The sequence below is a fragment of the Strix uralensis genome, chromosome 3 (assembly GCF_047716275.1).
Source record: "Strix uralensis isolate ZFMK-TIS-50842 chromosome 3, bStrUra1, whole genome shotgun sequence".
In the NCBI taxonomy this organism is placed as follows: domain Eukaryota; kingdom Metazoa; phylum Chordata; class Aves; order Strigiformes; family Strigidae; genus Strix; species Strix uralensis.
Genome location: NC_133974.1, coordinates 23,441,528 through 23,467,214, shown reverse-complemented (window position 1 = coordinate 23,467,214; position 25,687 = coordinate 23,441,528). Strand labels below are relative to the sequence as shown.

The 25,687-nt window shown below is 38.7% G+C and overlaps 1 protein-coding gene across 8 annotated transcripts in view; it reads right to left on the bottom strand.

The window, feature by feature from the left end:
- The window catches only part of ARHGEF10 (Rho guanine nucleotide exchange factor 10), a 116,846-nt gene that overhangs the window by 40,296 nt on the left and 50,863 nt on the right, over positions 1-25,687 (bottom strand). For 6 of the 8 annotated variants that reach the window (XM_074861676.1, XM_074861682.1, XM_074861678.1 and 3 more), the window contains 6 exons: positions 24,588-24,704; positions 22,339-22,431; positions 20,697-20,867; positions 18,731-18,876; positions 15,762-15,937; positions 206-321 (listed from right to left, as the gene is read on the bottom strand). In XM_074861676.1, the coding sequence (XP_074717777.1) occupies positions 206-321; positions 15,762-15,937; positions 18,731-18,876; positions 20,697-20,867; positions 22,339-22,431; positions 24,588-24,704 (819 nt within the window). The remainder of the gene's footprint in view (positions 1-205; positions 322-15,761; positions 15,938-18,730; positions 18,877-20,696; positions 20,868-22,338; positions 22,432-24,587; positions 24,705-25,687) is intronic. The other 2 variants (XM_074861680.1, XM_074861683.1) reach the window with 1 other exon arrangement.

The window sequence follows — 25,687 nt, the reverse complement described above, 5'->3', positions numbered from 1 at the left end:
TAATAAAGAAAAAAAAGATTAGAAAGACAGCTGTAATCTATTTATAATGCTAAACAGTTAACAGTAAATGCATTACCAGAGGTAAAAAATTATTACACTCTTTAGAGAGAACTAAAGAATGTCTTGCATAGATCCTAGGGAGACACAATTATGCTACTTTAGAACAGGAACATATTTGAAAAATAAATCCAGCTTTGTTTATTACCTGATAGTTTCCTTTAAGGCTGCCTATTAATTGACTAATTTGACCAACTACATTCAAGTCATGTAAAAGGTTCTGCAGGTCATGGTACAGTTGCCCTGGTCCCATATAGAGCTTATCTAAAATGAATAAAAACATAAGGTTATATATAAATAAAAAGATGTAATTCTCAGTTGAAGGAGGAAAGCATGACAAAGATAATAATTTTTAACATTTATCACTATTTCTTAACACTATGAAAATTAAGCTCATCAAAATTGGTGACACTCTCTCTAAATTCTTCAAACAACTAATGCACCAATGTGCAGCTAGGATGTTCATTACTTCTGAAAATCAGAGTGGTTTATTTATACATATATCATTGATATTTCACTTTGCTGCTCCAGGTGCTTTTAATGTCCCTGCAGACAGATAATTGTGAAATGTATCCCAGGAAATTACAGGTAGTAGTATGTTAGCACATACTAGCTTCCCAGGTACAGGCGTTACCATAGGCATTTCCTTTTAGCTCACCTTATCATTGCCTTTTACGGTTACAATCATATTCAAGTTTGTTCATCTAGTATCTTGGAGAGCATTATGTATAGTTTTAACAAGCACATGCTAGAACTGTGACAAACTCTGAAGCTTCACTGGCCCCAAAATCTCTTACTGACATGGAAGTTTTGCTTAGCACCAAGCAGCAGACCCGCTGCTACACCTTAGTTTAAACATCCTTCCTGAAGGTTGCTTTTAGTCACATGATAAAGCAAAAAAATTTATTTGTAGCCTTCACTATGGTGATTTAAAACTCAAAATTTGTTTAATTGATCGCAAGATGGTTCTGGATCATCTATCCACATCCTAACTAACACAAGCCTGCAATTTCACTAAACCACTTGAAATGTTGTTGCAATCATGGTCAAATAAAAAAAAAAAAAAGGATCTGCATTGAGATCATCAAGAAATCTTAACAGCAGCAGTAATATTTTGCCCTAACCATCAATAACTACATATGTTTATAAAATAACATTAACTCTTATAAATATTCTGATTAGTAGGATAAACTGTCTATTTAAATGCACAAAGCCTGCAGAACCCTGCTAATACACTCTGACTCCCAGACATGATGTTAGGAGCAGGATGGCTATCTAATTTTTGTGGAAACAACTCTCCCTCTTCCCTAAAAAATTCCACCCTGTCTCTTACAGAGTCAGTACGTTTCCCTTTGGCTGAATGACAGGAACTAGGCTGAATTATCTTTTCAGGAAACCCCTGCAGATTATTTCGCTCACACAGTGCAGTATCCAAACTATGGGTCCTTCACCCTTACCACAATTTTGGAAGCTAGTCTGCTTCCCTGGAGCAGAAGGATTTCAACCCTGTGTTGGCAAGAACACAATCTAAATATAATGCTGGCTACCCGCTCTGCAGACAGATCAGGAGCAGGGACACGAGCCATGCCACCAGGTTTGGCTGCCAGGGCAGATCAGTGCCGGACACAGTGCAGCTGCCAGCCGAGACACCGCTAGCACCATAATCCCCCAAGTCTGCTACAGGGACCAGTATATGAACTGAAATGCAACAAACCAAACACAAAGCATAAACCAGAATAACCATGAAAAATAAACACACACGAGAAAATTCTTCTTAAATCAGTAGTATATTCAGTTATGTATCAAAGTAACTATTTCTAAAGACATTTTCCTATTTGGAGGCGTCATACAATCGAGGCCAGCACTGGATGTTTTTCTTTAATGCAATTCACTATATTAATCTAGGAGCCTGCCTTAAACCTTGAAGAGTATAAAATTTCAAGGCTTAAGGAAAATGTTAAGGGTTACTTTATCTCTGAATTCTCCACTTCACTGCAAGAAAATGCAACATAAACCTGAGATATTACACATTCCCATAAAATTTCATATTATTCTCTTGCCTTTAAATCTCCTGGTAAATTGAATCAATGAAAGGATTTCTGTGTATTGTCCTTGAGCACTAAACAGGGGAATGACTGCACTTACTACTATTTACCCAGCCAGAGAATAGATGCAACTTTCATCCACCCTTCTTTGCCTGTTCTGAATGTTAATTAGAAGAACAAGCCAGCTTTTCTTATGCTTAGAAACAAATCAGTCCATAAGAAAAGATCATTACATTTATTGTACACAATTAAACAAAATGACTGCAAAGCAGACCTCAAAGGAAGAGTTTTGAGATTATGGTCAGCAGAGTGTATTTGCAGATCTGTTTAAAAAAAAATTAAACACTCCTCTGTAACTGCAACTACATACTTTCATTAAGCTGTATTTTCACTCTCTTCTTACTAACATCTATAACAACTGTAATTTGTTAAGCACGAGAATTGCTAGTTCCTAGTCACGTCGAATTGGCGATTTCAATGGGGCTACTTGCAAAGAAAGGGGTGAGTTACTGTTAAGTCTGGTGAAATCTAACCAAATGCCATGATAATGTGTTTGGCACTGTAAAGAACACACATGAAATCATTCTTGCCCCAAATTTCTGTAACACAGATAACTTCTGCAAAACAAAATTTAGACTGATTAGAAGTAATGGGTGGTTTAGTTGAGTTTTTGGCAGAAGTCCCTTCACTTACCTGCCATTTTTAATCTCCACTACCAAACAAAACAAACTGTTCCACTGAAAAACTTACTACAAACATTTCTGAAATTTATCCTTGTGGGTTTGAACCAAGAGAAAATTTTACAACTGCCAGGCTGTGAAAACCTGAAAGTTTGTGAGGATTTCCTTGTATAGGATGGATATTTTCACTCAAGTGAATTAAATTATTTTTAAGTTTTAAAAGCTAGGACCACTCTTTACAGCTTCATAAAGACAGAGTTACCAGAGATTTCATTTTATTATTGAAAGCAGGTTGGAGAATGAACACTAACCTGCAATATAAATCAGCAAGCATTCAGGCAACTCTTAGATGCTACAGGACTTTATGCCATGGTCTTCAACTGAGGCCATAAAGAAAGCTTTAACTACTTACACAGATGGACTTGCCCTGTGCAGTATATACATTCACTGTGCCTGAGAAGAGCTGTCCTCTACAGTCCTCTTTCTGGAGCTTCAAAAGCTCTTACAAAAATCATTGTTTGAGCCTTGGGAATAAGGCATAAATCTTGAATTTCATTCATTAATTGTCACCTGAGTCTATTTTGTCTTCACCATGCATATTTTATAAGCTTTTAATAAGTTAAGATAAAAAGGTGTGGTGGTTTGACCTTGGCTAAATGCCAGGTACCCACCAAGTCACTCTATCACTTCCCCCCCTTCCCCTTTTTTTCTCAACAGGGCAAATGAAAGTGTCAAAGCAAATAAACTAACCTGACATCTGAAATTCTGTCACATAGAAAAACCAAATGGAAGTCATTTTAGGCTCGTTCATTAAAGACCACATTCTTAGCACAGGAAAGGAAGCCAAAAAGCAAATCAATAAATAATTAAAGAGATCCTGTTTCCATCCCCTGATGTTCTAGAAAAGGCCAGATTAAGAACAAATTTTAATAGTCAATCAAGGCCTAGATCAATAGCCATGGCTAGTATAATTCTTTCATAGAGGTCCTTAGTGGGCACAAACTGGAACACAAAAAAATAACTCTGCTTCAGAGATCAAAAATGGTGGACACATCAGAAGAGAGTTCTCCAAGAACTGACCACTTGGTTTGTGTCTGGATAACCAGTTACAAGTTATAGCGACTTCATCTCTGAACTGGGTCCTGTAAGGGTTACTCACAATGTCTTTTAAAATAGGATTAGCTTCTCGGTGGTTAACAAAATGTTGACTACCAGTTGATCTGGCTGAGAATTGTTTGACAGAGGGTTTTTCCTGGGTGAAGGAGGTGGTGGGGCATGCTAGCCTGTTCATCAGATGCATCCCTTCAGTTCATATCCAAAGACTGGCTGCTTCAGCCCACACATGTTTCCTGACCATTCGATTGCTGCTATTTTGGGGTGGGTGTTCACTCTTTCTTTTTTCCATAGAAAGCACTGAAAAACTCTTGGCTTCACTCCAAAGCAGATATGTCGTTTGTTTCTTTTTGTACTTTGAAATGTTTCACAAATTATAAAGCCATTTCCTTCCTATTTCTAAGCCACTCTTGCTAATTATCAAGCTCCAAAACAACTTACTTTTCCAATGGGAAAAAAAACCCTCCATGAGTTTAGAGAAGGTTCTCCCCAGCTCTACACATCCTACGTGTTACAGAGGATGGTGTGCCCAGGCAGGAGAGAAGGCAGCGTGCTGTAACCGATAACCACATATGTGGCTTCAGACGTAACGTTTTTTGCATTCCGCCTACAGATCAAGGGCGAAATCTTGGCCACATGTAAGTTAGCAGGAATTTTTTTCAACTCCTTTGTTGCTACAATTTTACCAGAGGAATTCTTGCCTCCCTACAACAGGCAAGTTTACTGCCAACAACCAGTAATTCATGCAAAATACCTAATTCCTTGCTCAGCATTATTATGAAATACATTCAAGATTGAAAACAAAACTGCCACTTGCTTTAGAGGGAGGAGAGGAGGTTAAAGTTTAGATTGATTTTTCCTGCTAGGTAAAATTGGGGTGGGAAAATTCCTCTTTTTATAACAATTGCTCCTTAGCAGAGACATATTTGAGTACAATACTAAACACTTATTTTACCTGCTCTGTTTCCCAGTGTTACTGTCAGCACCACAGCTTTAAATTCACCAGTTTTGCCTGGTTTGAAGTAATTCTTACAACTCAAACAGAAGCAATTTTAGCCCATTTACATCCAAGCATTTTCAAAGCCTGCAAGGAAACTCCTGGGGTGTGGTTAAAGTCAGTTTAACTTGGCTCTGGCAAAATTAGGATTTGGGAGGCCGTCCATATATATACACACATGTAAGCGATGTGCCTGTGTGAGAGCGCTTGGGTGTGGGCAGAGGGGGCGAAGTCCCACTGCTGGCAGCAGGCTGCTTTGCCAGGGAGCGCAGCCAGCAGCTGCAGCTCTTTCCCTGCACCACCAGCACAGCAGCAGCTGCTTTAATGGGCGCTGGCAGAGTCACCATTCCCTTAGGCTCACTGTCTATCTAGTTATTCTAAATTTTCAATTCTCATGGGCACAAGAAACGTATTGGTTATTGTAATCCTGAACTGATCACGCCCTATTCTTCCTCTCAAACAATTACTAAGGGACACGTTTATTTACTGTGGTGGTTTGTTACTTGTCATTTTCCAGTAGCTTTTGCTGTGTGTTCTGATTCTCACTTGTGAGTTACTAATTTATCACAGATTTATGCTACTAATGGGGAAAAAATAAAGTGTTATAATGCCTACAAAGATGCAGTCACCCATAATTTAAACATCTATTCAAGGGTAAGAAAATATAATGGCTCAGGTGGTCCCTTCCTGTACTAAATTCCTGTTTGTTCCCAGTTAGGAGGATTTTTTCAAGTAATAGTGTTACATAAAACCAAATGGCATGCAAATAAAATAAAAGCCTCATTCAACATACTCTCAGTATTGCAACTATTCTTGCAAACATTTCTGTATTGTATATCATGTTAAAGTCAAAGACTCTTAATAGATACACTCCTGGGTATCTCTTTTACTGTGGAGTAACTAATCTTGACAAGATCTGCATTGAGTATGATTATAGTAATGACCTTTCCCCCACATAGTTCAAAACTACAATACATCAATATAATATGGCTTTTTCTAAAGCAATTTGACATGAAGTAAGAACCAATTCATCATGGAAATTCAAGGTCCTTAGAAAGATTACTTTGCTTCTGAGAGACACAGAGCCCTGAAGTCAGAGTAGGTGTTACACGAAGTAGAAGCTCACGAATGTTCACATGTGAAAACCACAACCAAAACTGAGAAAGGCTATGTTCCTGACTATAGTTCCAGCATTATTGAGGGATAACACAAAATCAGTGATACACTTGAAGAACATGCCAGATTTGAAGATTTCTCTGAAAGGCTGGTAGATCCCAAATTTGACTTGTCATTTGCAATCTGGTCTTTGAGGCTGAGCGCATTTGTATTACTTCCTCCCACTGAACCATCTGTGTGCATCCAGGCAGCATACTGAAACGTCAAGTGTTATGAAGGGAAGAGATTTGGAAAAGATCCAATCTTCATCTTGAGCATAAAAATCACCTGAGATGGGGGGAGAAGTTATATATGTGGGAGGTAACTTTAAAAGTTGCTGTGTCTGAGGAAGGCATAACAAAGTGGTACTTGTATAGATTATGCACTCAGAACAAATAATAAAAAACATAGGCCCCTTCCACAACATTTAAGTCTACATTTAAACCGGAGAAGCTTGTACAGTGTTCTGGAAAGCAAAGCATCATGATACCAGATGAATTCTTGATGAGTTCATAATAAACTGGACAGATTTCATGAGATTGTTAATGTGTTTAGGTTAAACTGTGATGACGTAGCAGTAATATATTTAAAACTACTTAAGTGCAGTCAGAACTGTTCAATTGATTTGTTTTAAATGTGACTTTGATTGTTCTGGAAATGTTTCAGATTTTTTCATCAATTAATAATAGGCAGACAGCATCTCACTGCTCAGTGTAAGATGCCCACCCACCTTTAGGAAGGACAAGAATGAAGACTGTTTGAGAGACAACATTATACCTGAAGTAAAATAGTTTCTTGTTCTCTGAAGATCTTGATAATTAAAGAAGGAAAACCAGAAACCATTAATAAGGGTCAAGATTCAAATACTGCAACTGAGAAATTCTTCCCTTATACTTGGTACTGGATCCTGCTTCTACAGATACACTGGTACACAGAACACACGGGACAAATGCTTTACAGCTGCTCTGGGGAAGAAAACTTGTCAAATAGAGGAAAAACATTCTCACTGAGGAGATCTAGTGGAACTAATTTTCTCAGTGTAAGTAGAAAAGGAGACCTTTATGTGGCATTTTCATATACAAGCAATCTATTTCAGCAATGGATAAACAGAGCTGGCAAAAAGATTATGAATATTGGGAATACTATGAACGTTGTCATTCATTTAGCAGTTGATACTGATGCCCACTGTTAAGTATTCCCTTGCCCTTTACACAACCTTCTGCACCAGAACACCTAGCTTTCACTGAAAGGCCAGTGATGAGAACCCCCTGCTACTCTGAAACCTTCTCTTGCACAGAACTTAACAAATCCAAACACCAGTTATACACAAGGGAGGCTCCTCTGTACCTCTGATCCCTTCTGCGTGGAAATTCTGTATGAGTGTTAAAGCCAGTGACAAAGCAGATGAGATTTTATTTTTAGATGCTGAACTACAAGCTTCCTGCACATTGTGTTATGTAAGCAAAGCCCTTGACAGCTCCCCCAGCACCACCCTGCTCCTATTTGTGCCTTTCCACTTGCTCACTCATGCTGCTCCTGTTTCCATAGACACCTCAGAGAAGCATGTGGGTGGGTTATGTTTTCTCGTTTCTCATTTATGAGAGCATTTTGATAGCCAATTGGAATTTCAGTAAAGTAAAATAATTTTGTGAATCCAAAATCCTGGTTTAAGACCTAAACAAGCCCATAGGTCAATTTAAAGTTCATAAGAGAAAAGCAGACTTTCTGCTTTACCCCCGTTTGTTCTTTCACGCCAAGTCCAACTCATGATATCCACAGTTGCATGCTCCTGAAAAATCTGAGCCACTGTAGCTCAACTGTAGCTCACTTGAGATTACATCATACTCTCAGGTCCAAACTACACAAATATTTAGGAGAGTGGTGTCAGTGTCCAGGTTTGGAAATTGAAGCAAATGTAGTCAGGCATGATCTCAGAAAACAAGAGCTTAGTTGGCAGCCATCAATGAAAAGCTGAGCAGCTACTCACATGTAGCTTTACAGCATAATCCTAAATTAGGTTTAGTAACCTAGTGCAGAAAGAGTAGCACAAACACATACATAATATTAAGTGATAAGCAATAAACCCCTGAGATTATGAGAACACAAACTATTAAATTCAGACATGGAGTAAGCAACCCTAATTACCAATACAGTCAGGACCTATCATCATTATCAACCAACATGAAGAGTATTATCATAAACATTAAATGACATCATTCAGTCTAATCATACTTTAATCATGTAAGCACCTAAAGGTAATCTTTATGAGCTTAATTATTGAATCTGATAATCTGAGCCTCTAAAACTCTTTAATGTATTTGTTCTCACTGCCATGCAAGACAGGGAAGTTCTTCAAGTCCTAATCACAAAGAATCAAATACCACATGCCACCCAGTACACATAGAACAGAACTGAGAAACAAACCTCCCAAGTCTCAATTCTGACAAAGTATTTTTAACATGCTTCACCTCCCTGTCAGCTGTTAATACCTTACTCTCAGTTGGTAATTATGTGAATGTCTTACTATATGCTCATTCTATCAGATCTGAACACCAAAGAAACAGGTTGCACAAAAACTACAGTCCAACCACAAAACTGCTTATTCACACAGCTTGAGCAATGCAAAGATAAAATCAATAGCTTGCAACTGCAAATACTGAATTAGGTATTAAATTCATAGTGTCATACCATTTGTGAGTAAAATTCTGCAAGAACTTCAAGGAAACACAAAGCCTCTTGAGACGGTGAGAAGTAGCTCATACACTGAGTGGATGGCTTCAGGATTAAACTCCAGCTAATCCTGACTGTGCAGGGAATTTCAGAGATAAAAATGCCATAAATATTTTTCCTGACAGAAGCAGCTGTGCTGAGCCAAAGATGAGGAAAGAAGCAAAAGCAGTAAGGAACAGGAGGGAGGAACACCAGAGCCCCGATACGCTGACAAGTGTGGACCCCACAGTCCGGCTCCTCAGCATCACGTTAGCCCGGATAACAGTCAGATGTCTTCCTGGACTATGTACTGACTGCAGGGACGGATCAGAGGAACTCCAGTTTCTGGCTCTGTTTGCACAAGGAAGGAAAATCCTGGAAGAGACTTCAGAATGAAAGAAAAGAGGTGCTATAGCCCTTTCCTCTCACAGGTCCCAAAGGGGAAGGCTGAGGGCAGCATGGACCTGGAAGCACCTGCCTTCCTAAGGAGGGAGAGGGGCCACGCAGGACCTCTGAGGTATGCCTGCATGGACACGAAGGGCGAGAGAGGAACTGGGTGCGAGAAGATAATCACTGACATAAACAGGCAGTGAAAGTACACATGAAGGCATTTAAACAATGAAAATACTGCAGAGATCTCAAGACAGGTCTGATCGTAAACTGGCCAAGCTGCCACAGGTTTACACTGGAGCTCCCACCAGGCTATCTGTAACAACTCATGTGGAAATTGTACTGTGAGGAGCTTACCTCCCTCTTGCATACTCACTTGCTTATAGCTAGGTTTCTACTCCTTTTACTACTCTGTGTCAAGACACGGATGAGACCCCTGGCAACACAGATAAAGAGTTATAGGAGGTGAACGTTAAGTCCTGTAACCACTATAATGAATACAAAAGGCAAAGAGAAGAATCTCATCCTAAGTGGCTGAGACAAACATGTAACACCTAATTTATTCTACGCCTAATCCACCAGCTAGAAATATATATCCGCTTAACAAGTGAACTATTTAATGTCACCCAGTTTGCTCAGCTGAAAAGGTTGTTTGGAGTTAGATTTATTTAAAATCTCCAGTCTTTTGTTTGCATATATCAGTCATAGTTTACATTTATGAACATATTACATCTCCTTTAGTGTACAGTATTATTTTCAATAGTTTTAAAATAAAGATTTACATGATTACTCTATACATATTTCACAGAGATGAAAGTTAGTTCAACTAGCAATTGATGCCACATCATCCTTTTTAAAACCTCATCACCAATGCTAGAGTTGATATGCCACTTAATATTTAATTTTGCTTACTCTGGACATTGTATTATGATCGTCCAGCCTTAAAGTGATGATAAAGCTGACTTTTTTCTTTTCCTTCACCAATTCTATATTCCTTATTAGACAAACTAGCAAAAAAACCAGCTTTAATGGTTATCACAGTAGAATGGTCTCTGGTTTTGAGAAGAGCTGCCCTTTCACTGAGCGAGACGTTAACAGAAATACAAGTGCACACTGTAGCCCATCAAACATTCCTACCTGTTTCCCTGGCAACGCTCAGAGACCTACATGAAGTGACTGCATCAAGCAGAAGGAAACTCTGAAGAGAAGAATCATGCCTGCACTTCAGCATCGTGTCACTACTACATTTGACAATAAACAAAACCCACAGAGATCAAAACCACAAGCGAGTGGAAATGAAGTACAAATGTATCCCTGGAAGTCTGACCGGGAAAGGAGAGAAGCCATGGTTTAGCAGTGCTGAGGTTCGAGCTCAGTTACAAACTGTTAAACAAAAAACAACACTAAAACACAGCCATACACATAAATGTGCTAATCGTTTTTTTTTCATTTTAACTATCTCTTACACTCAGCCCTGTATGATATATAGTATAGATGGGTCTTGCTCATTTTCTCTTTCATCCTTTATCCATAAGGCTCAAATTAAATGGTTCTTTCCTTAAGTAATATGCTATGCTGTATATGGCTCCTAAGCAACATGATCAGCAGCAGAATGCTGCTGACAGGCGCTGGTTTCCCACCCAGAAATGGCAGGATGCTTAGCTCTCTCCGTTTGCTTCTACAGACTATCTGTAGTCTGCTGGTCTTAAACAAAATCACTGTGAAAAACTTCTACAGCTCAACCCTTTTTGTTCTTGGGAACCAGAGAACAGACAACTCAGGGTGGCTGCTGTCACTGCGGCATGAAACAGGCATTTGTCTCGGTACAGAAACTGCATTTCATGACCCATCAACAGTTTGCATAAAGTGCTGCAAACTCACAACAACATGTGCCAGGAGTCCGAGAAACTGAAACTTAGGTCAGTATATTTGACTTTCCCATTTAAAGGGCAGTGAAATACATGTATTTTCAGTGATTTTATGGATAGATGGATGACTTGCGAGTGAAGGTCAACTTCTGATTCCTCTAAAGGGGAATACAGTACATGTGATAAGAAGTTAAAAATTTGCCTTTGACTATACTTCTTTTTACATTTTTGGAAGGCATATTTAAAAGATGAGCATCTAAAATAATAAAGACAGAAAATTAATCAAAAAAATAGTTAGCAATAACCTAGTACTTGAATAGTCACTGATTACTCTTTCAAACAAAACCGAACCAATATCCCAGATGTGAACACTGATTCCATTACTTTCAGTAGTTCAGAGAGACAGAGGACTTGAAATCAATGCATGTATCAACACAACTGTGTGGAAGAACAGAATTCACTAGTTAACATTACATAAGAAAGATGTATCATTAAGGAAAATGTCTCCTTTTGAGATATTCAATCATTTATAAACTAGGGTCATCCCTATATTACATAATACTTTTGCTGAGTTCTTTTCAGGTCTTGAATCACAGTTGTTTTATAGAATGGTTTGGGGTGGAAGAGACCTTAAGGATCATCTAGTTCAACCCCCCCTGCAATGAGCAGGGACATCTTCAACTAGATGAGGTTGCTCTGAGACCCATCCAACATGACCTTGAATGTTTCCAGGGATGAGGCATCTACCACATCTCTGGGTAACCTGTTCCAGCATTTCACCACCCTCCTCGTAAAAAAATCTATTCTGTATATTTAGTCTGAATCTACCCTCTTTTAGTTTAAAACCATGACCCCCTTGTCCTATTGCAACAGGCCCTACTAAAGGGCCTTCCACTTAGCAACCTCACCTACCATTATAGTAGTTTTCATATCTTACCATAGAATCAAGTCAAATGCTCCCATAACCCCCTAAAACACGCTTCAAATGCCTCTTACTGAACTCCATTACAACACACAATTCTTCCAGCACAAGTAAATCAAAACCAAAAATATACAGCTTCCAGTTCATGCTGAAAATACTCCTCTTTTCCTATATTAATTCACCTTTTCAGTACTATGAATGTGTCTGTGCTTCTGCACATGGACTAATTGGAAAGGAGAGAACAGCAATAGCCTACCAGAAACAGTACATGGATTTACTAGGGAAAAAACTTTATCTTGCATCTTTCTGCAAATGGTTCTACAGAAGAAAATTAACACATCGGGCCTCTTTGTCACAGAGTTAAGATAACTACTTCCACAGAAACCATCCAGTTGGGGTGCTAGAGACTCATGCTCACAGACTTCCAAGCAAGACTAGCTCCAATACATGAAACAGGACTTTGCCTAATTTGCTAAGAGAAATGTGATCTGATAAACATGCTAATTTCTTCTGAAGACTGAGAATGTGAAATGTTTTCTGCTTTAAATATAACCTGTGTTTGCTTCCTGTAATGATAATTGCACTCCACTAGGAAACAATATTAGAACTATACAACTAGAGGACTCTGCCAAACAGCTGAAACTTCAATCCTTCTCCATGTTCATAACTAAAAGAACTCATAGTCTACTTCTGGTGCTGGGGGAGAACAACAGGAATAAGGTAAAAGCACATCAAGGACAGGAGCAGCGTAACAGAACATGCTCTAGGAAAATTTTCCTGCTTTCTCCCCCACACCCACAGACATAGTTTCTCCTGCCAAAAGACAAAGGGCTTAAAAAAAAAAGACATGAACTTAACAAACCCTAAATATGTTCTCCTCTAGAATTCAGAGACAAAAGACTGGTATGCAAAGCAGAACTGGGTAGAAAACTGCAAATTGATGATTTTGCCAAGTGAAAAACAAGTTCATGCAGCCCTTGCTTTCCACCTTAGAACAGTACTAAAGCATGTCCTTGATTTATATATACTCATAAAAATTTCAACCTTTCAGCAGTTGCATATTACAGTTTGTATGAGATGAATTCAAATTGAGCTATTAATTTCTCTGTAGCACCCACAGTAAAGTTTGTATCTTTAAACTATACTATCCTTTCTTGCAGCATCATAGAAAGCTGAAAGCACCAACTGCATTTAGGCAATAATAAATAGTAAGATATGCTTATGACAGTTGCCTCCTCATAAAAAAAGATTTTGGTGGAGGAAAAAAGTGCCATCATAAGAGAAATGTAACTAATAACCAGTAATCCTCACAAGGACACAACCAGAATCCATCAAGAATCCTTGTTAATCACAGCAGTAACATGAGAATACTGATCTAATACCTAATACAGGGGTCAATTACTTAAACTGGAGCGCTGCAGATACAAACCTACTTTTCTTAGCCCTTCAGAAATGGAAGTGGTGAACCCTCCTACTACTTTCACACAGAATCCTCATTATTCTGTATCTCTACAGTTCCCACAAACAGGAAATGAGAGTTGAAAATAAGGTCTGAGACACAGTTCTACCTCACTGAAGCAGGATTTTTCCTGCAGCATCCCAAATTGTTCTTGATCATTAGATGTTATTAAAACCATATACTATGAGGCCACTGGGATTTCACCACAGCAGTTCCTAGGTATACTTTGAAAACAGAGGGAAACATAACATAACTTTATGACGACTGCAAAGTCATACAGTTTCAGGCAGAGAATGACAGTATTTTGCTGGTAGGGTTTTGCAATTTGTGGTAAATACCCAGTAGGCTCACCAATTATGAGATACTACCATGATAAAGGTTGTGTCATCATCAACTATAAAGTGCAGCATGTTGGTGGGTGCAACAAGCAACAAGTGAACCATTACCCAAAGTCTTACCAGTCCTTTCCCTCTGCAAGAAGGTTGTACTTTCTGAGCTTCTGTAATCTTTAGCAGCCAAGACTGGAACTAAGGGGGCAACTCTACATAATAACTAATACAGTTAGGTGTGTATTCAAACTTGTCTATACAGGCCAATTTGGACAAGTCTGCATCCAGAGTAGCAGCTAGCACAGACACAGCAGTACATGCAAATAGCAAGGCTATGCTCTTCCTCTTTCATGATTGATTATATTCAGTTTAGTTGAATCCTTAGGCAGAAGTGTTTGATTAAAGCTGAGGGAAGACTTATTCATTTGTATGACCAATATCCTTCATATCTTCTTTAATTCTTATTATCTGACACCTTTTATTAGGAGAAGACTGAATACAATGATCAGAGCTTACCAAGAGAACAATTAGTTCAGCTCATCCTCAACCTACTGAGTACCATTTAACCTGAAGGTTGAGACTACAAATGATGTACGAAGCGATTTCATTTTTTGGTGATATTGTCACCAAACATCACGAAGCTAAGAAACCTCAGAGACATGAGGTTTAAATAGGTTCTACAGGACTGTCTGGGCGAGAGTTTTTCTTTCTCCCCTCATGCTCTACTTCCCCACCTGATCTTGCTGACAGGCAAGGATTTGGTCTAATCAGCTGTGAAGCTGCTGCACAAAGTCTCAGTAGGAATATTCAACAAGCTGCCCCTCCCACACTCACCTACAAGAGGGACCCCCAGTTCTAAGTAATACGCTCCCTTATATACATTCGCCTAGGGTCATGCATGCAGCAGCTGGTAAAACAAAAGAGCTTTAATCTCGTTGTCTAAGTAGTCCATTAATGCTTAAAAGGAGTTACAAGAATGGAGTCATCTTTGAAATTGAGACATAAGTACCTATACAAATTTTCTGTGGCTATTTACAAAGGGAGGAGCAAGACGACCTGACAATAACCATCGTAGAAAATATGAAGGGTATTAAATGCTGCAGCTGCACCTCAGATCATTCTGAAGTGTAACATTTATGCCTCCTTACAGCACAACTGGGGGAAAATTCATGAGGCCAAGGGTGCAATATTAAATAAGTGTAGTGTGAAATAATGCCCAGAGCTAGCATTGAAATCCATGTAAATTGTAGTCCATTAACAGGGATCACAATCTAGATATATTAAATGCACTTAAAAATACAATATTTAGGCAAAATTACAGGATATAAAAATAACTCATTATATACGAAAGGTTAACTACCAAATAAAGTCTTGAAATTCATACGTCTCTTGAGGGTAATTGGCAGGTTTGTAGGAGGGATTAACAAGCACAGAAAAAACTTGCAAACTTCAGAGCCTAAAGTTATTTTTGGAGAGAGGCTAGGAGGAAATTACATATTGGCATATTGTTTCAAAAACATTCATTAAAATTAAAATTGACATTTTTTTTCTGAAGCACTTGTTACTATCTTTGAAGAGTGGGATACTATGGGCCTGAGAGAAGTAACTTCTACCCTGCAGTAACCACTTGTGTCCACTCTTATTCCAGAGCAATAGGGTGGGCAGTCATTTTTATTGAAACTTCCTTGCTTTACCTATGGGATAAAGAACAAGTACAAGCAGCTACCATGGGACCACTGGCACACCACACCAAAACAACCTTTTTGCATGCCCACACACATTCATGCTTTAAAACTCTTTATGCATTCATGCGTGAAACTTTAAACTAGAACAAATGCAAGTAATTCATGTTGCAAGGCAGGAGACTGGCTATCACTAAGATTCTCAGTTTCCAAAGGAAAAGGTTGCTGTGTTACTGTTCATGTTACAGAAGTTTTCATGCACGAAATGCTTTCCTTTGTCTTCAGTAGCTCATTGAAATTCAAATATGGATTTTCACAAAAAAGTCTGTAAAAGTCAGTAACTTCTGTCACTTACTTGGCTTACAGTTAATGACGACATTTTCGGCAGAGTGCTGGGGTGGAAACCTGGAGTTCTCTCCTTGGCCCTCACCACTGCCATACTCTATGACTTCCACTTGGCCCAGTGGTACACTCCACTTCAATAAATACCTCTGGCCAGTTGTCACGGTGCCACTGCTTTCATAGGAAGAGCTGGAAGATACACAAATTATTGGTGTGACAAGCAACTGTGTTTCATGGCATTCTATTAATTATTTTAGCTTCTAAAGTCTGCTGTTTATCAGTCTGAGTACCATGCACAACTAGAAACAAATACATGCATCAGGCTGACTTTTGTGACTGACCTTTCCTGAAGTGCAAAGAGCAGCTATGCAGGTGCAGATAATCTTGTTTACAAACAGCATAGAACTGCCAACAACAGTCATATAACATAAATGACTATCTTTTAAGATCAACGTGTATTTTGACATCCTAATACAAGTGCTTAGGATGATACTTTGGCTCCATATTTTCCTAATTCTTTTGAAACAGTGCTCAAAAGTAATTGCTACGTTTAGGGAAGTGTGGATGATGGGACCCTAGAACCACTACCGGCAGAAGGAAGGGCAATGTAACCTCCCAAGGGCTGACAAGCTAACATTTCTGCCGAGCCCCACAGCCCAGGATGTTCTTTACAGCAGACTTTTGTAACTGCTGTGACTTCTGAAAGTAATCCCATGTAAGCTGCTGCTAAAGGAAGCGTGTATCACAACAGGCATTTCAGAGGAAAAAGCACACTGAGGAAGCTCACTTGGAACAGAAATGGCATTAATACTCCTTTTCCTTTGTTTCTTTTATTCCCTTATCCACATTCAAGCACATATAACAAATATTTATTATCAAGGACAAAAGAGATGCTAAAGTGAACAAAAAAGGTTTACTTCACAGAAAGCATGACTGAAATAGAGACGTTAAATGTTTGGGAGAAATCGGCAAAATGCATTTATTGAGAACAGTACCTAAATGCTGATGTTCAACTAGTCAGCTACCTATTTGCAACACAGTCCTATTTTTGTTTCAATGAAGAGTCAAGTACAAACAAAAACCACAAGTGCCACAGCTTAAGTAAATATTTATAGACTCTTGGTCTAGTTCAGAAAACAAGACTAGGCAGGATACAGCTGTTCAGTCACTAGGGATAGCATCCACCCCATCCAACTGCTGCTTCTTAAAAGTTAGGTCTCCAGTTTGAGTGGATCATCTAGACTACATGTGAAGAAGGACCTCCCAAAGGTCATGTACTCTGTAAAGCTTCTGAAAAAGTCTACAGCTCCAGAGTAAATCTGCAGGCATGCACCTTGAAAACCACTGCTATAACAAAATCTTAGATGCCTAACTTCTATACAGCTAAAATGAAGAGAAATAAAGCTCATCCTGCATAAGCCAAACAGGCAAGTGGTACATTCTATAGCATAGGCTTATTTTGGACAAAAACTTCTGGACTGGATATAGGTGTCGTATGAAATCTGGCAGATTATTTCCTTTATTCCCTAACTATACTCTGCATGACAAAGGTAGTTCCTTCTGCAGTAAAAAAAAAAAAAAAAAAAAAAAATCTAAGAGCAGCCCATGAAATCATGGAAGAATCCTAAATCCACACACACACTTTGCAGGTGGGCCCATCCACAACTGAACACCCCAAGGAAGTCACAAACCTTTTTTTTTTGCTAGTGAATAAAGCTAAAAGTGTGTTCAACTACTTTTAAAACCCACTGTTCTATAAATAAGTGGACAGTTGGAAAGCAAACCTTAACGTCTAGAGAAAACCATAATTTAACTTTTTCAGAATTAGCAAACCCCCATGACACATGCATGCCCAATTACCATCCCAAAGGAGGTTGCTCAGAACCAGCTAATGCCCATGGAAACAACAGTGCTGTGATAACCAGAACTGTTGACTTAATATGGTACCCAGAGACTTGGCATAATCATGAACTTTTCACATGGAAAACAAGAACAGATTGCACATTTCCACTTCAGGGACAAATACAGAAAATCCAAGATGATGGTATGGAAGAAGATAAAATATAAATGGTTAGAAGTGATTTTCTTGCAAACAAACATGAGAAAATATCCAGGTGTTACTAAGGAACTATAGAATTTGTAAAGGAAAAGAATCACAGGATAATTGACATAAGCTTGTTCATTTTCTGAAGTGCAGTTCCTACATGGCACTTCTCACTCACTAACATGAGACCAAGCATTCACACAACTACAAAAATATGTACTGTATTCATACTTCAGTAATAAAATATCAACTCATATTATGCTTAAGAAAAGCTGTTCTTGGCAGATTTTAATGGTCTGCATTTTTTTTGTCAGACTGTACCATCACATAAAAGAATTTATGATACAAGCAGCATTTAAATGTGTGATCTTGGCACACAAAGAGGTATAGTAACAGTAATAATTACAGCCAACTAAAACACAGAAGGTACTATAAAAAAATGCTTTCCTCAAAGCACCTTAGCTTTAAACCTTCAATGTTTGGTCTGAGAGATGAAAACCCTTCCCCAGCTGGAGTTTTTTCAGTGAGTTCCAGGTTTGTTCTGGCTACATGCATTAATTTTGTGGTTTGGTTTTTTTTAAATTTGCAAATTGTGTCCAGTTAAATTTGTGCGTGTATGACAGTATGAATTTAAAAAAGAAAAGAAAAAATCCTACCTTGGCATGCCTGTGCTCCACTAAACATTAATACACAGCAATAATCAGACACTACAGAGAAAGTCTATCTGTAATCTCCAACTGTTATAATTGTCTTACAAATTTACTCTAGAACTTCCAAACATCATCAGGCAATTTAGAGGACTGTAAAAAATCTAGTTATCCATTTATTATGACTACTCCTAGAAATCATTAGCCACAGTAAAAAAAAAAAAAAAATTCAGTGTAATTTTTTCCAGCTGAAGCTTGAATGATCATTTAAAAAAAAGAGTCAAATCTTACCGAATATTTACTGTTGCACACATCAGCACATCATTTAACATGAAAAGTCGCCGTTCTTTGGTTTTGATAATTTCTCCTTTGTCACTGTAAACAGTCTCAACCATATCATCAGTCCGTATGAGGTATCTGTTTCCACTGCTGAGTAGCTAGATTTTGAAAACAATCAACACTGTAAATTATACATGGTACATCTAACATCTGGTGCAAAAAATAAAAAGAAAATTACAATGCGTTATCACTTGGCATCCTAGTACAAGTGTTCACACGTGGATTTGCCAAGTGAATTAAGCCTCTTTACTAACTTGATTTTCATTTAGAGAAGCAGTAACTTCTGCTGCCACCAACATGGCCTGCAGGGGTTTTCAGTCCTAATATTGAATGTAATTGCTCTGAAAATCTTCCACGCTGGTAAAGGTCCCCCAGCAAAAAACCTGATAAGCTTCCACAATTTCTGTGGTTTCCTTCCCTCACCCCTTTGTTCAGAGCCCAGTTAAGCACTACACATGGTTCCAGCTACTCCAAAGGGGAAGGTCAGGGTGGGAGGAGGAAGAGTGCTCCTGCCGGCTCTGCCCACCAGGGCCAAGGAGCACAGCTGGCAGGTGGCCACAGGCTGCAGAGAAGATGACATGTACAAGAGATGCATGGCATGTAAGCTGCCATTTGCCTTCAAGGACTAAGGATCAGCACTGTGTGCAAGAGTGAACCAATCCCTCACAGGTCAAACACACCTCTGTAGTGGCCAAGAGAACAAAATGGTTCATAACTCACTTATTTCCTACCCACCCACATCCTTCAACACCTGTTTCACCCTGCCTGGCATTGTTCCAAAACTGTATATGCAAATATTAACCCAGAAAGCACACAGAGCCCTATGCGATTTGGAGTGATTATCGATGTATGTATCAACTCATCCTCCCAGTGCATATCATACAAGATTTTACAGTTGTTATTGACTGATAAAAGGAAACCTGGACCACCTCTTAAAAAGCACATTCTGTGCCTTGAACTCCTTCAACTATCTGTAGCTGATCAGTAGCTGCTTCAAGAAGCAGGAATATGAGAACTGTAAAAGAAAGTAAAATGTCTGAATCCATCTTCTAATGCACTTAGAATGAAAATACTGTTCCACTATGACAATAAATTCAGTATCCCATTTCTGATAAAAAGATTAAAACAAGTGTGTTCTAGTTGACTACTAGTATCCTAAGAACTATGCTTTTACGCATCACAAAAAACCCCCACTCCTGGCACTCCTGCAGCTGGTCCCCATTACTCCATCCCAGAATGAGTATAATCATCTGTAACTTCACAAAAGCAATTAATTGAAGCATTTATGCCCCATCTCATGGGAAAGGAGGAACCATTCATGATGCGAATAAGAAAAGCATACATGTATCCACAGTACACAGACCTGCTAACAAACTCAAATGAAGAAAATTGTCCTTCCTTCTTACTGAATGTCTTCTACAGTTCTTTAAAGACATTTCTATTGGGTGATCTGAACGCATGAATGAAATACACTGGGATGTTCCTTAAAACAAGGAAGATGTAGGACACATTCAATAGCACATCTTGAACTGCTCCATAGTTGGAAGCACTGCAGTATAAGGAACTGGTTCCTTCCTTTTTACAGCAGTAATTCCTCCATTCTAGGATAAATTAAAAGTTCTATTTTCCTGTGCAGAAAATGTGCATGAGACTTTACTATATAGGCATTATTTCCTACATTGCCACAGAACACCAATACTGCTGCTACTTCAGCATGTCACCTACTCCAGCGCACAGTGGTTTAACCAGCAAGCCTGTTCAGTTCTGGAGGTAGGTCACATCTCACACCTAACACTAGAATGACCCCATGTTGTTGAGCTCTACAGAAAAAAATGTAGGCATCTCTTTGATGTCCATTTTAGGGATTGCTCAAGGCCCAGAAACTAACTCTTCCATCATACATTCCTACTTTCCTAACCTTGTTCAGGTAACGTTCCTTCATGGCTTTAGCTATTTGTTTTATTTCACAGCGCTGATCTGCATCCCTTTTCCTTTCATTTAACTTCTCTGCCAGTGTTTCAAGTTCTGTAAGAGCCATCTGTAGAGGTAATCTGTCGGGATGTCCTTTATTAGTGTTCTTCAACATATCCTGAGGGGAAATGATAAACAAAACAAAAATCAGGTTTAATTTCAAAGTCACGTTCAAAAGATTACAGGATGTAAAGTTACCACTACATTCTTCACATGAGTACTACTAAAGAATAAGACCAATGAACACCCAGCAAATATTCAGACAGCACATTGCTTACTTTTCCAAATATCATAATAGTTGTTAAAAAGATAGTGAATGAGGTCACATACAGCTTATTTATAGGACAAAATTACAGAGAAAGAATTTGAAAATAAATGTAAAAACTGCAAATGTAAATATAAATATAAAAAAGATGCACATAATATTAAACACAATTTGAAAATCAATATTATAGTATACGTAGGTGTTTGTAAACAATGATTTTAAATTAAACTTTTCTGATATTTACTGTCATAATAATATTGTATTATTTATTACTGTTATTATTCCTCAACAAAACACTGACAGCATGCTCATCCCAAAGCAGGAGACATTACTTACTTTGTGGAGGTGACAACAGCTTCTCAAAGTCCTTCCCTTTTGTGGGCATACAGTAGGAATAATTTGAACTATATTTTTTCTCCTTTCCCACAGCACTTCAAAATCCCTACATATTCACTACGACTTCCTGCCACAATAAACTCCATCTCTTCTGCTACCTCAAAAATTCTCACTGTGGCTTCCTACCCACATGCTACCCCCAAAACTACCTCTCCTCCTTCTCCCACAGTAATACCCGGATCTGCATCCCAAAGCCTGTCCTTCTCTGTGGCACCCGCAACACACAGCTAATTTGTAACACTCACTGGGATAGAGTTGTCATGGTCTGGAAGGAGTTACAATCAGTGTAAATTGGTCTGGAGCTGGTCTACACTGGGGAACTGTGCTCTTCCTGCAGCTCAAGTGCCTGTTCAGATGAGACCCAAAGTCTCCTTGTCAAATCCCCAGTTTCCACAGGAAGGAAAAAAAAGATGCTGCAAGTCAGAAGGAAACTGCAACACACTCCAGTAGGTCCTGTGAGCCTAGTAGTCAGGGAGAGAGCGTGTTTTTGTTCTACATCCCACATATATTCTGAACTATCAAAGGCATGAATTACATCCTCATGTATTTTTCTTAAATGGAAAGTAATGCCACAAAGTTCCTAGTGGTGTTTTGAAGTGTTATTAGCTAACAAACTGATATGAAAAAGTAGCACCCTTGAACTACAGCTTTCCTGCAAACTGACAAGCTAAATCTAACCTGGGAAGTAATCTAGAGTACATCTAGTCTACTAAGATTTTCTGCAGTGTATTTACTGCCTACCCCTGAAATCAGACTACAGGATCAGCATGTTATGATGCACTGAAATTTTTTCTTTGTTATTTTCCCATGATCCATTGGTCACTTTCACTGCAGTGTGCTCCTGCAACAGAAGACAGCTACCACGCAATCCCGCAAGCAAACCACGTCAGAATGTGACAAGAGCACCCCTTTGGTAAACATTATTTACCTGCAATAGTAGAATGAACTGTGGAAAGCGCTGGATAGGTTTCATCATTAAACCATACAGTGTAATTCGATCGGGGCTTGACTCCTGGCACTGCTGCAAGGCAAGAAAGCCACACTATTTACTACCGTGAGCGTATTTCCATCAGTTACAGAATGGAAGGAAAACATTTCCTAAAAATTCTTCTACATCATTTACATTAACTATAACAGTGGTACTGTAAAGATTTGTTGTGGTTTAACCCCAGCAGGCAACTAAGCACCACGCAGCTGCTCGCTCACTCCTCCAAAACATGGCCTCATACTAGCTCCCTATGAAGGAAATTAACTCTATGCCAGTCGAAACCAGCACAAGATTCCATTTACTATAAAGATTTCATTTAAAATATTAAATCTTTAAAAAAAATAATCACTATTAAAATGATGGCATGTCACTGAACTGTAATCTCCTCCTTAAATAAATACAGCTGGGAAAAGCCACACCAGCAATGCAGCACCTATGTATGTATTGATACAGCCAGCACATTCATGCTTTCTACATAAGCAGTGCACTGAAATGTCTGCTTAACTTCAAGCACAACAAAGGGAATGTACGTGTTCAAGGTCTTAAATTTGAAAAATGTAAGTGATCTGTTGATTTATAGTCCGTAATTTACTATTGCTGCTCTGTTTCTTGAGGCTAAGAGACTAAAAAACACATTTGAGATTTAAAGATGAAATCTAAGGAAACATCATAATCTCAGTGCTATGCAAACAAAAAGATTTTTATTTTCTTTATTAGAAGAAACTAAGGAAAAAAACATTGACTTATGTTTGGAAAGAAAAACATAATAATCCATTATTTTGGTTATCAGGACTAGCAGATAAAACCAGACAAATTTCATCTGCATGTGCAGAAAAGTCCTGTTTCTATAAGACATTTCAACATCGGGAAATATTTTGGTCAGAATCACAGCTGACCCAAAATAAGGAGAGCAGAGGAAATACTCAATATTAAAAAAAAAAAAAAGAAAACCTAAACAATATTAATCTGGTCTTGTGCTTAAATTAATATTTATTTCTACAACTATCAGCTTCACAACAGTTTGTTTCCATATTTCTCTCCACAAACATTTTTATTGCCAAACAGCAATAGTGAAGATTCTGGTCTTTGTTGTTGGTGGGCAAACAAAAAAAGAAAGGTACAGAAATATATTCTGGCCTCAGAGTTGAGCAGCACCAGTGCCAGCACTGACAAGCAGTGATGAGAGGTTTAAGTTATGCCTCTATTGGAACAACAGGCTTTTAACAGTCTCAGAGGTATGAAGTGACTACACGCTCACTAGAGAGTCTGATCTTCATGGTGTCTAAGGCTTCCAGAGTATAATCCTGCGTAGTGCTGGCCATACTCCAAAAAATTGTTAGTTAATTTTAAGATCTGAAGACAAATTAGGAATCATTCCCCCCTGCCACCCCACTCTAGACAACTTAAGAGCATCACTAATTAGCTTGCCTAGAGCACCCAGTTCCAGTGTTTGGTGGACCACTGCAACAGACTTAACAGGACGACAGTTCTGAGAGGCACAACTCAATCCAGGACTCTCGGGGAATGGGACAAGCAGAGCTTCCAGGCCCTCAGCAGTGATGTAGGCAGCCTAAAAGCCTTGCAGTGAATTTTGTGTATCCTCTGTAAAGGTAGGAAACCCTAGGGATTCACAGCACTTCTACTGCATGTACTAGGCCCTCCATGTACATCATCAGAAGGGTAGTATGCATTCTGAAAAAAAACTTTCAATTTCAACACCAAATTGGAAATAATGATTTTCAAAATACTAGAAAAATGTTGGGGAATGGAAATCTAGTTACACTACTCTGCACAATACAATAAAAAAGTTAGAAGTAAAATAAATTCCAAATAAGAAGAGGCCTCAGATGGTGAGCTATTATTGGAAGCTCACCTGACATGAAAGAATCACAATGGTTTGCTAAGTGCAGTCATGCAAACACCAATAAACTGATCTGAACAACAACAAAACTACCCTGCATTTCAAAATACATCCTAGATCTAACATCATGTTATTATTCTGAAAATACAGTAGTGGAAGTGAATTCTCTAGAGATTTTTTTGTGCCAAACCCATAAAACATAAAACCAAAGTCCATAAAAACAGTCACACAATATAGAGTATCAGCAGTGAAATTTCCCCTTAACTTATAACTTATACTGTCTTATTTATATCATATGCCCAGATGTTTTCAGATTGAACGAACTCACCTTTAAGAAGTCTAAAAAGGCAGGTTTGGTGGCACATGTTTTCTTGAGAATCCCTACTGCTGTACTGAAGTTGTTTACGTATTCGCTGTATGCATCCAATACCATAGATTTAGAAAACTGAAAAGATAAAAGGGTAAACCTTAAGTATAAATACAAAATATCCCTAGAAGCATAACTATCTAGACCTTTGACCATTAAGGACTCGCCTTGCTCGGAGCTAAGGGCTTTGCTTGGTCTAGTGCTAGATCTACAGAAATACTGGCAACGACCAAAATAACCTTCCTGTAGAAAACAGGTTAGAAACCTAAAGATGTAACAGCTGTGAATTACAAAATGTAATTTAGAGAAATAATTTCACCTTGGCTACAACATTAGGGCAGAGCCTGAGCACTATGGGCAATCAAAGGGCATCCACTGAGATTCAAAGCAGCTGCTGAGATGCCCTGATCATCTCACTGCTGCCTGTCTTCCAGATTCGGTGAACCAGCGAAGTCGCAGGGCCTTCATGCCCCATCTTCAGCTGGTAAGGGTTTACCAAGAAAGCAGAGAGATTGTGTGGCATGCAAATGGCCTTGTGAAGGGTAAGATCATTGCCCACTGCCTTCTTCGTAATTTTATCCCTCTTTCTTCTGCAGAGCTGGCCTCATTAACACTACCTAACTTGCTTCAGTCAAAACAGGACAGGTTTGCTTTAAACAGCAAATCTTTAGTAACTGTTTCATTTTGATTGAAATGGGGTCAAAGCACTCAGACACAGATCCCAGCTCTCTTACAGCAGGCATGAAAAGGTGGTAATTTCCAGCAGCTGGGTGGCAACAAAACAAAGCACTGAAACCAGCAGGTAGGCAGCCTTTTCTGTCCACACATTCATGGTGGGAACAATGTCTTTCTATCAACCAAGGCCACTTCTTGTTTTATCTGATTTAAAGCAGTGGCTAGTTCAGTCCTTTACTGGATGGACTTCCACTAAGGGTGGAATAGTGTTTTACAAATACTCTTTACTTGTGCCCCAGACTCAGGTAAAACCCAGGGATTTAGGACATCACCTACTGTGTTTTTTTCTACTCCCAACAAACATACTATGTATGACTACCTACTTT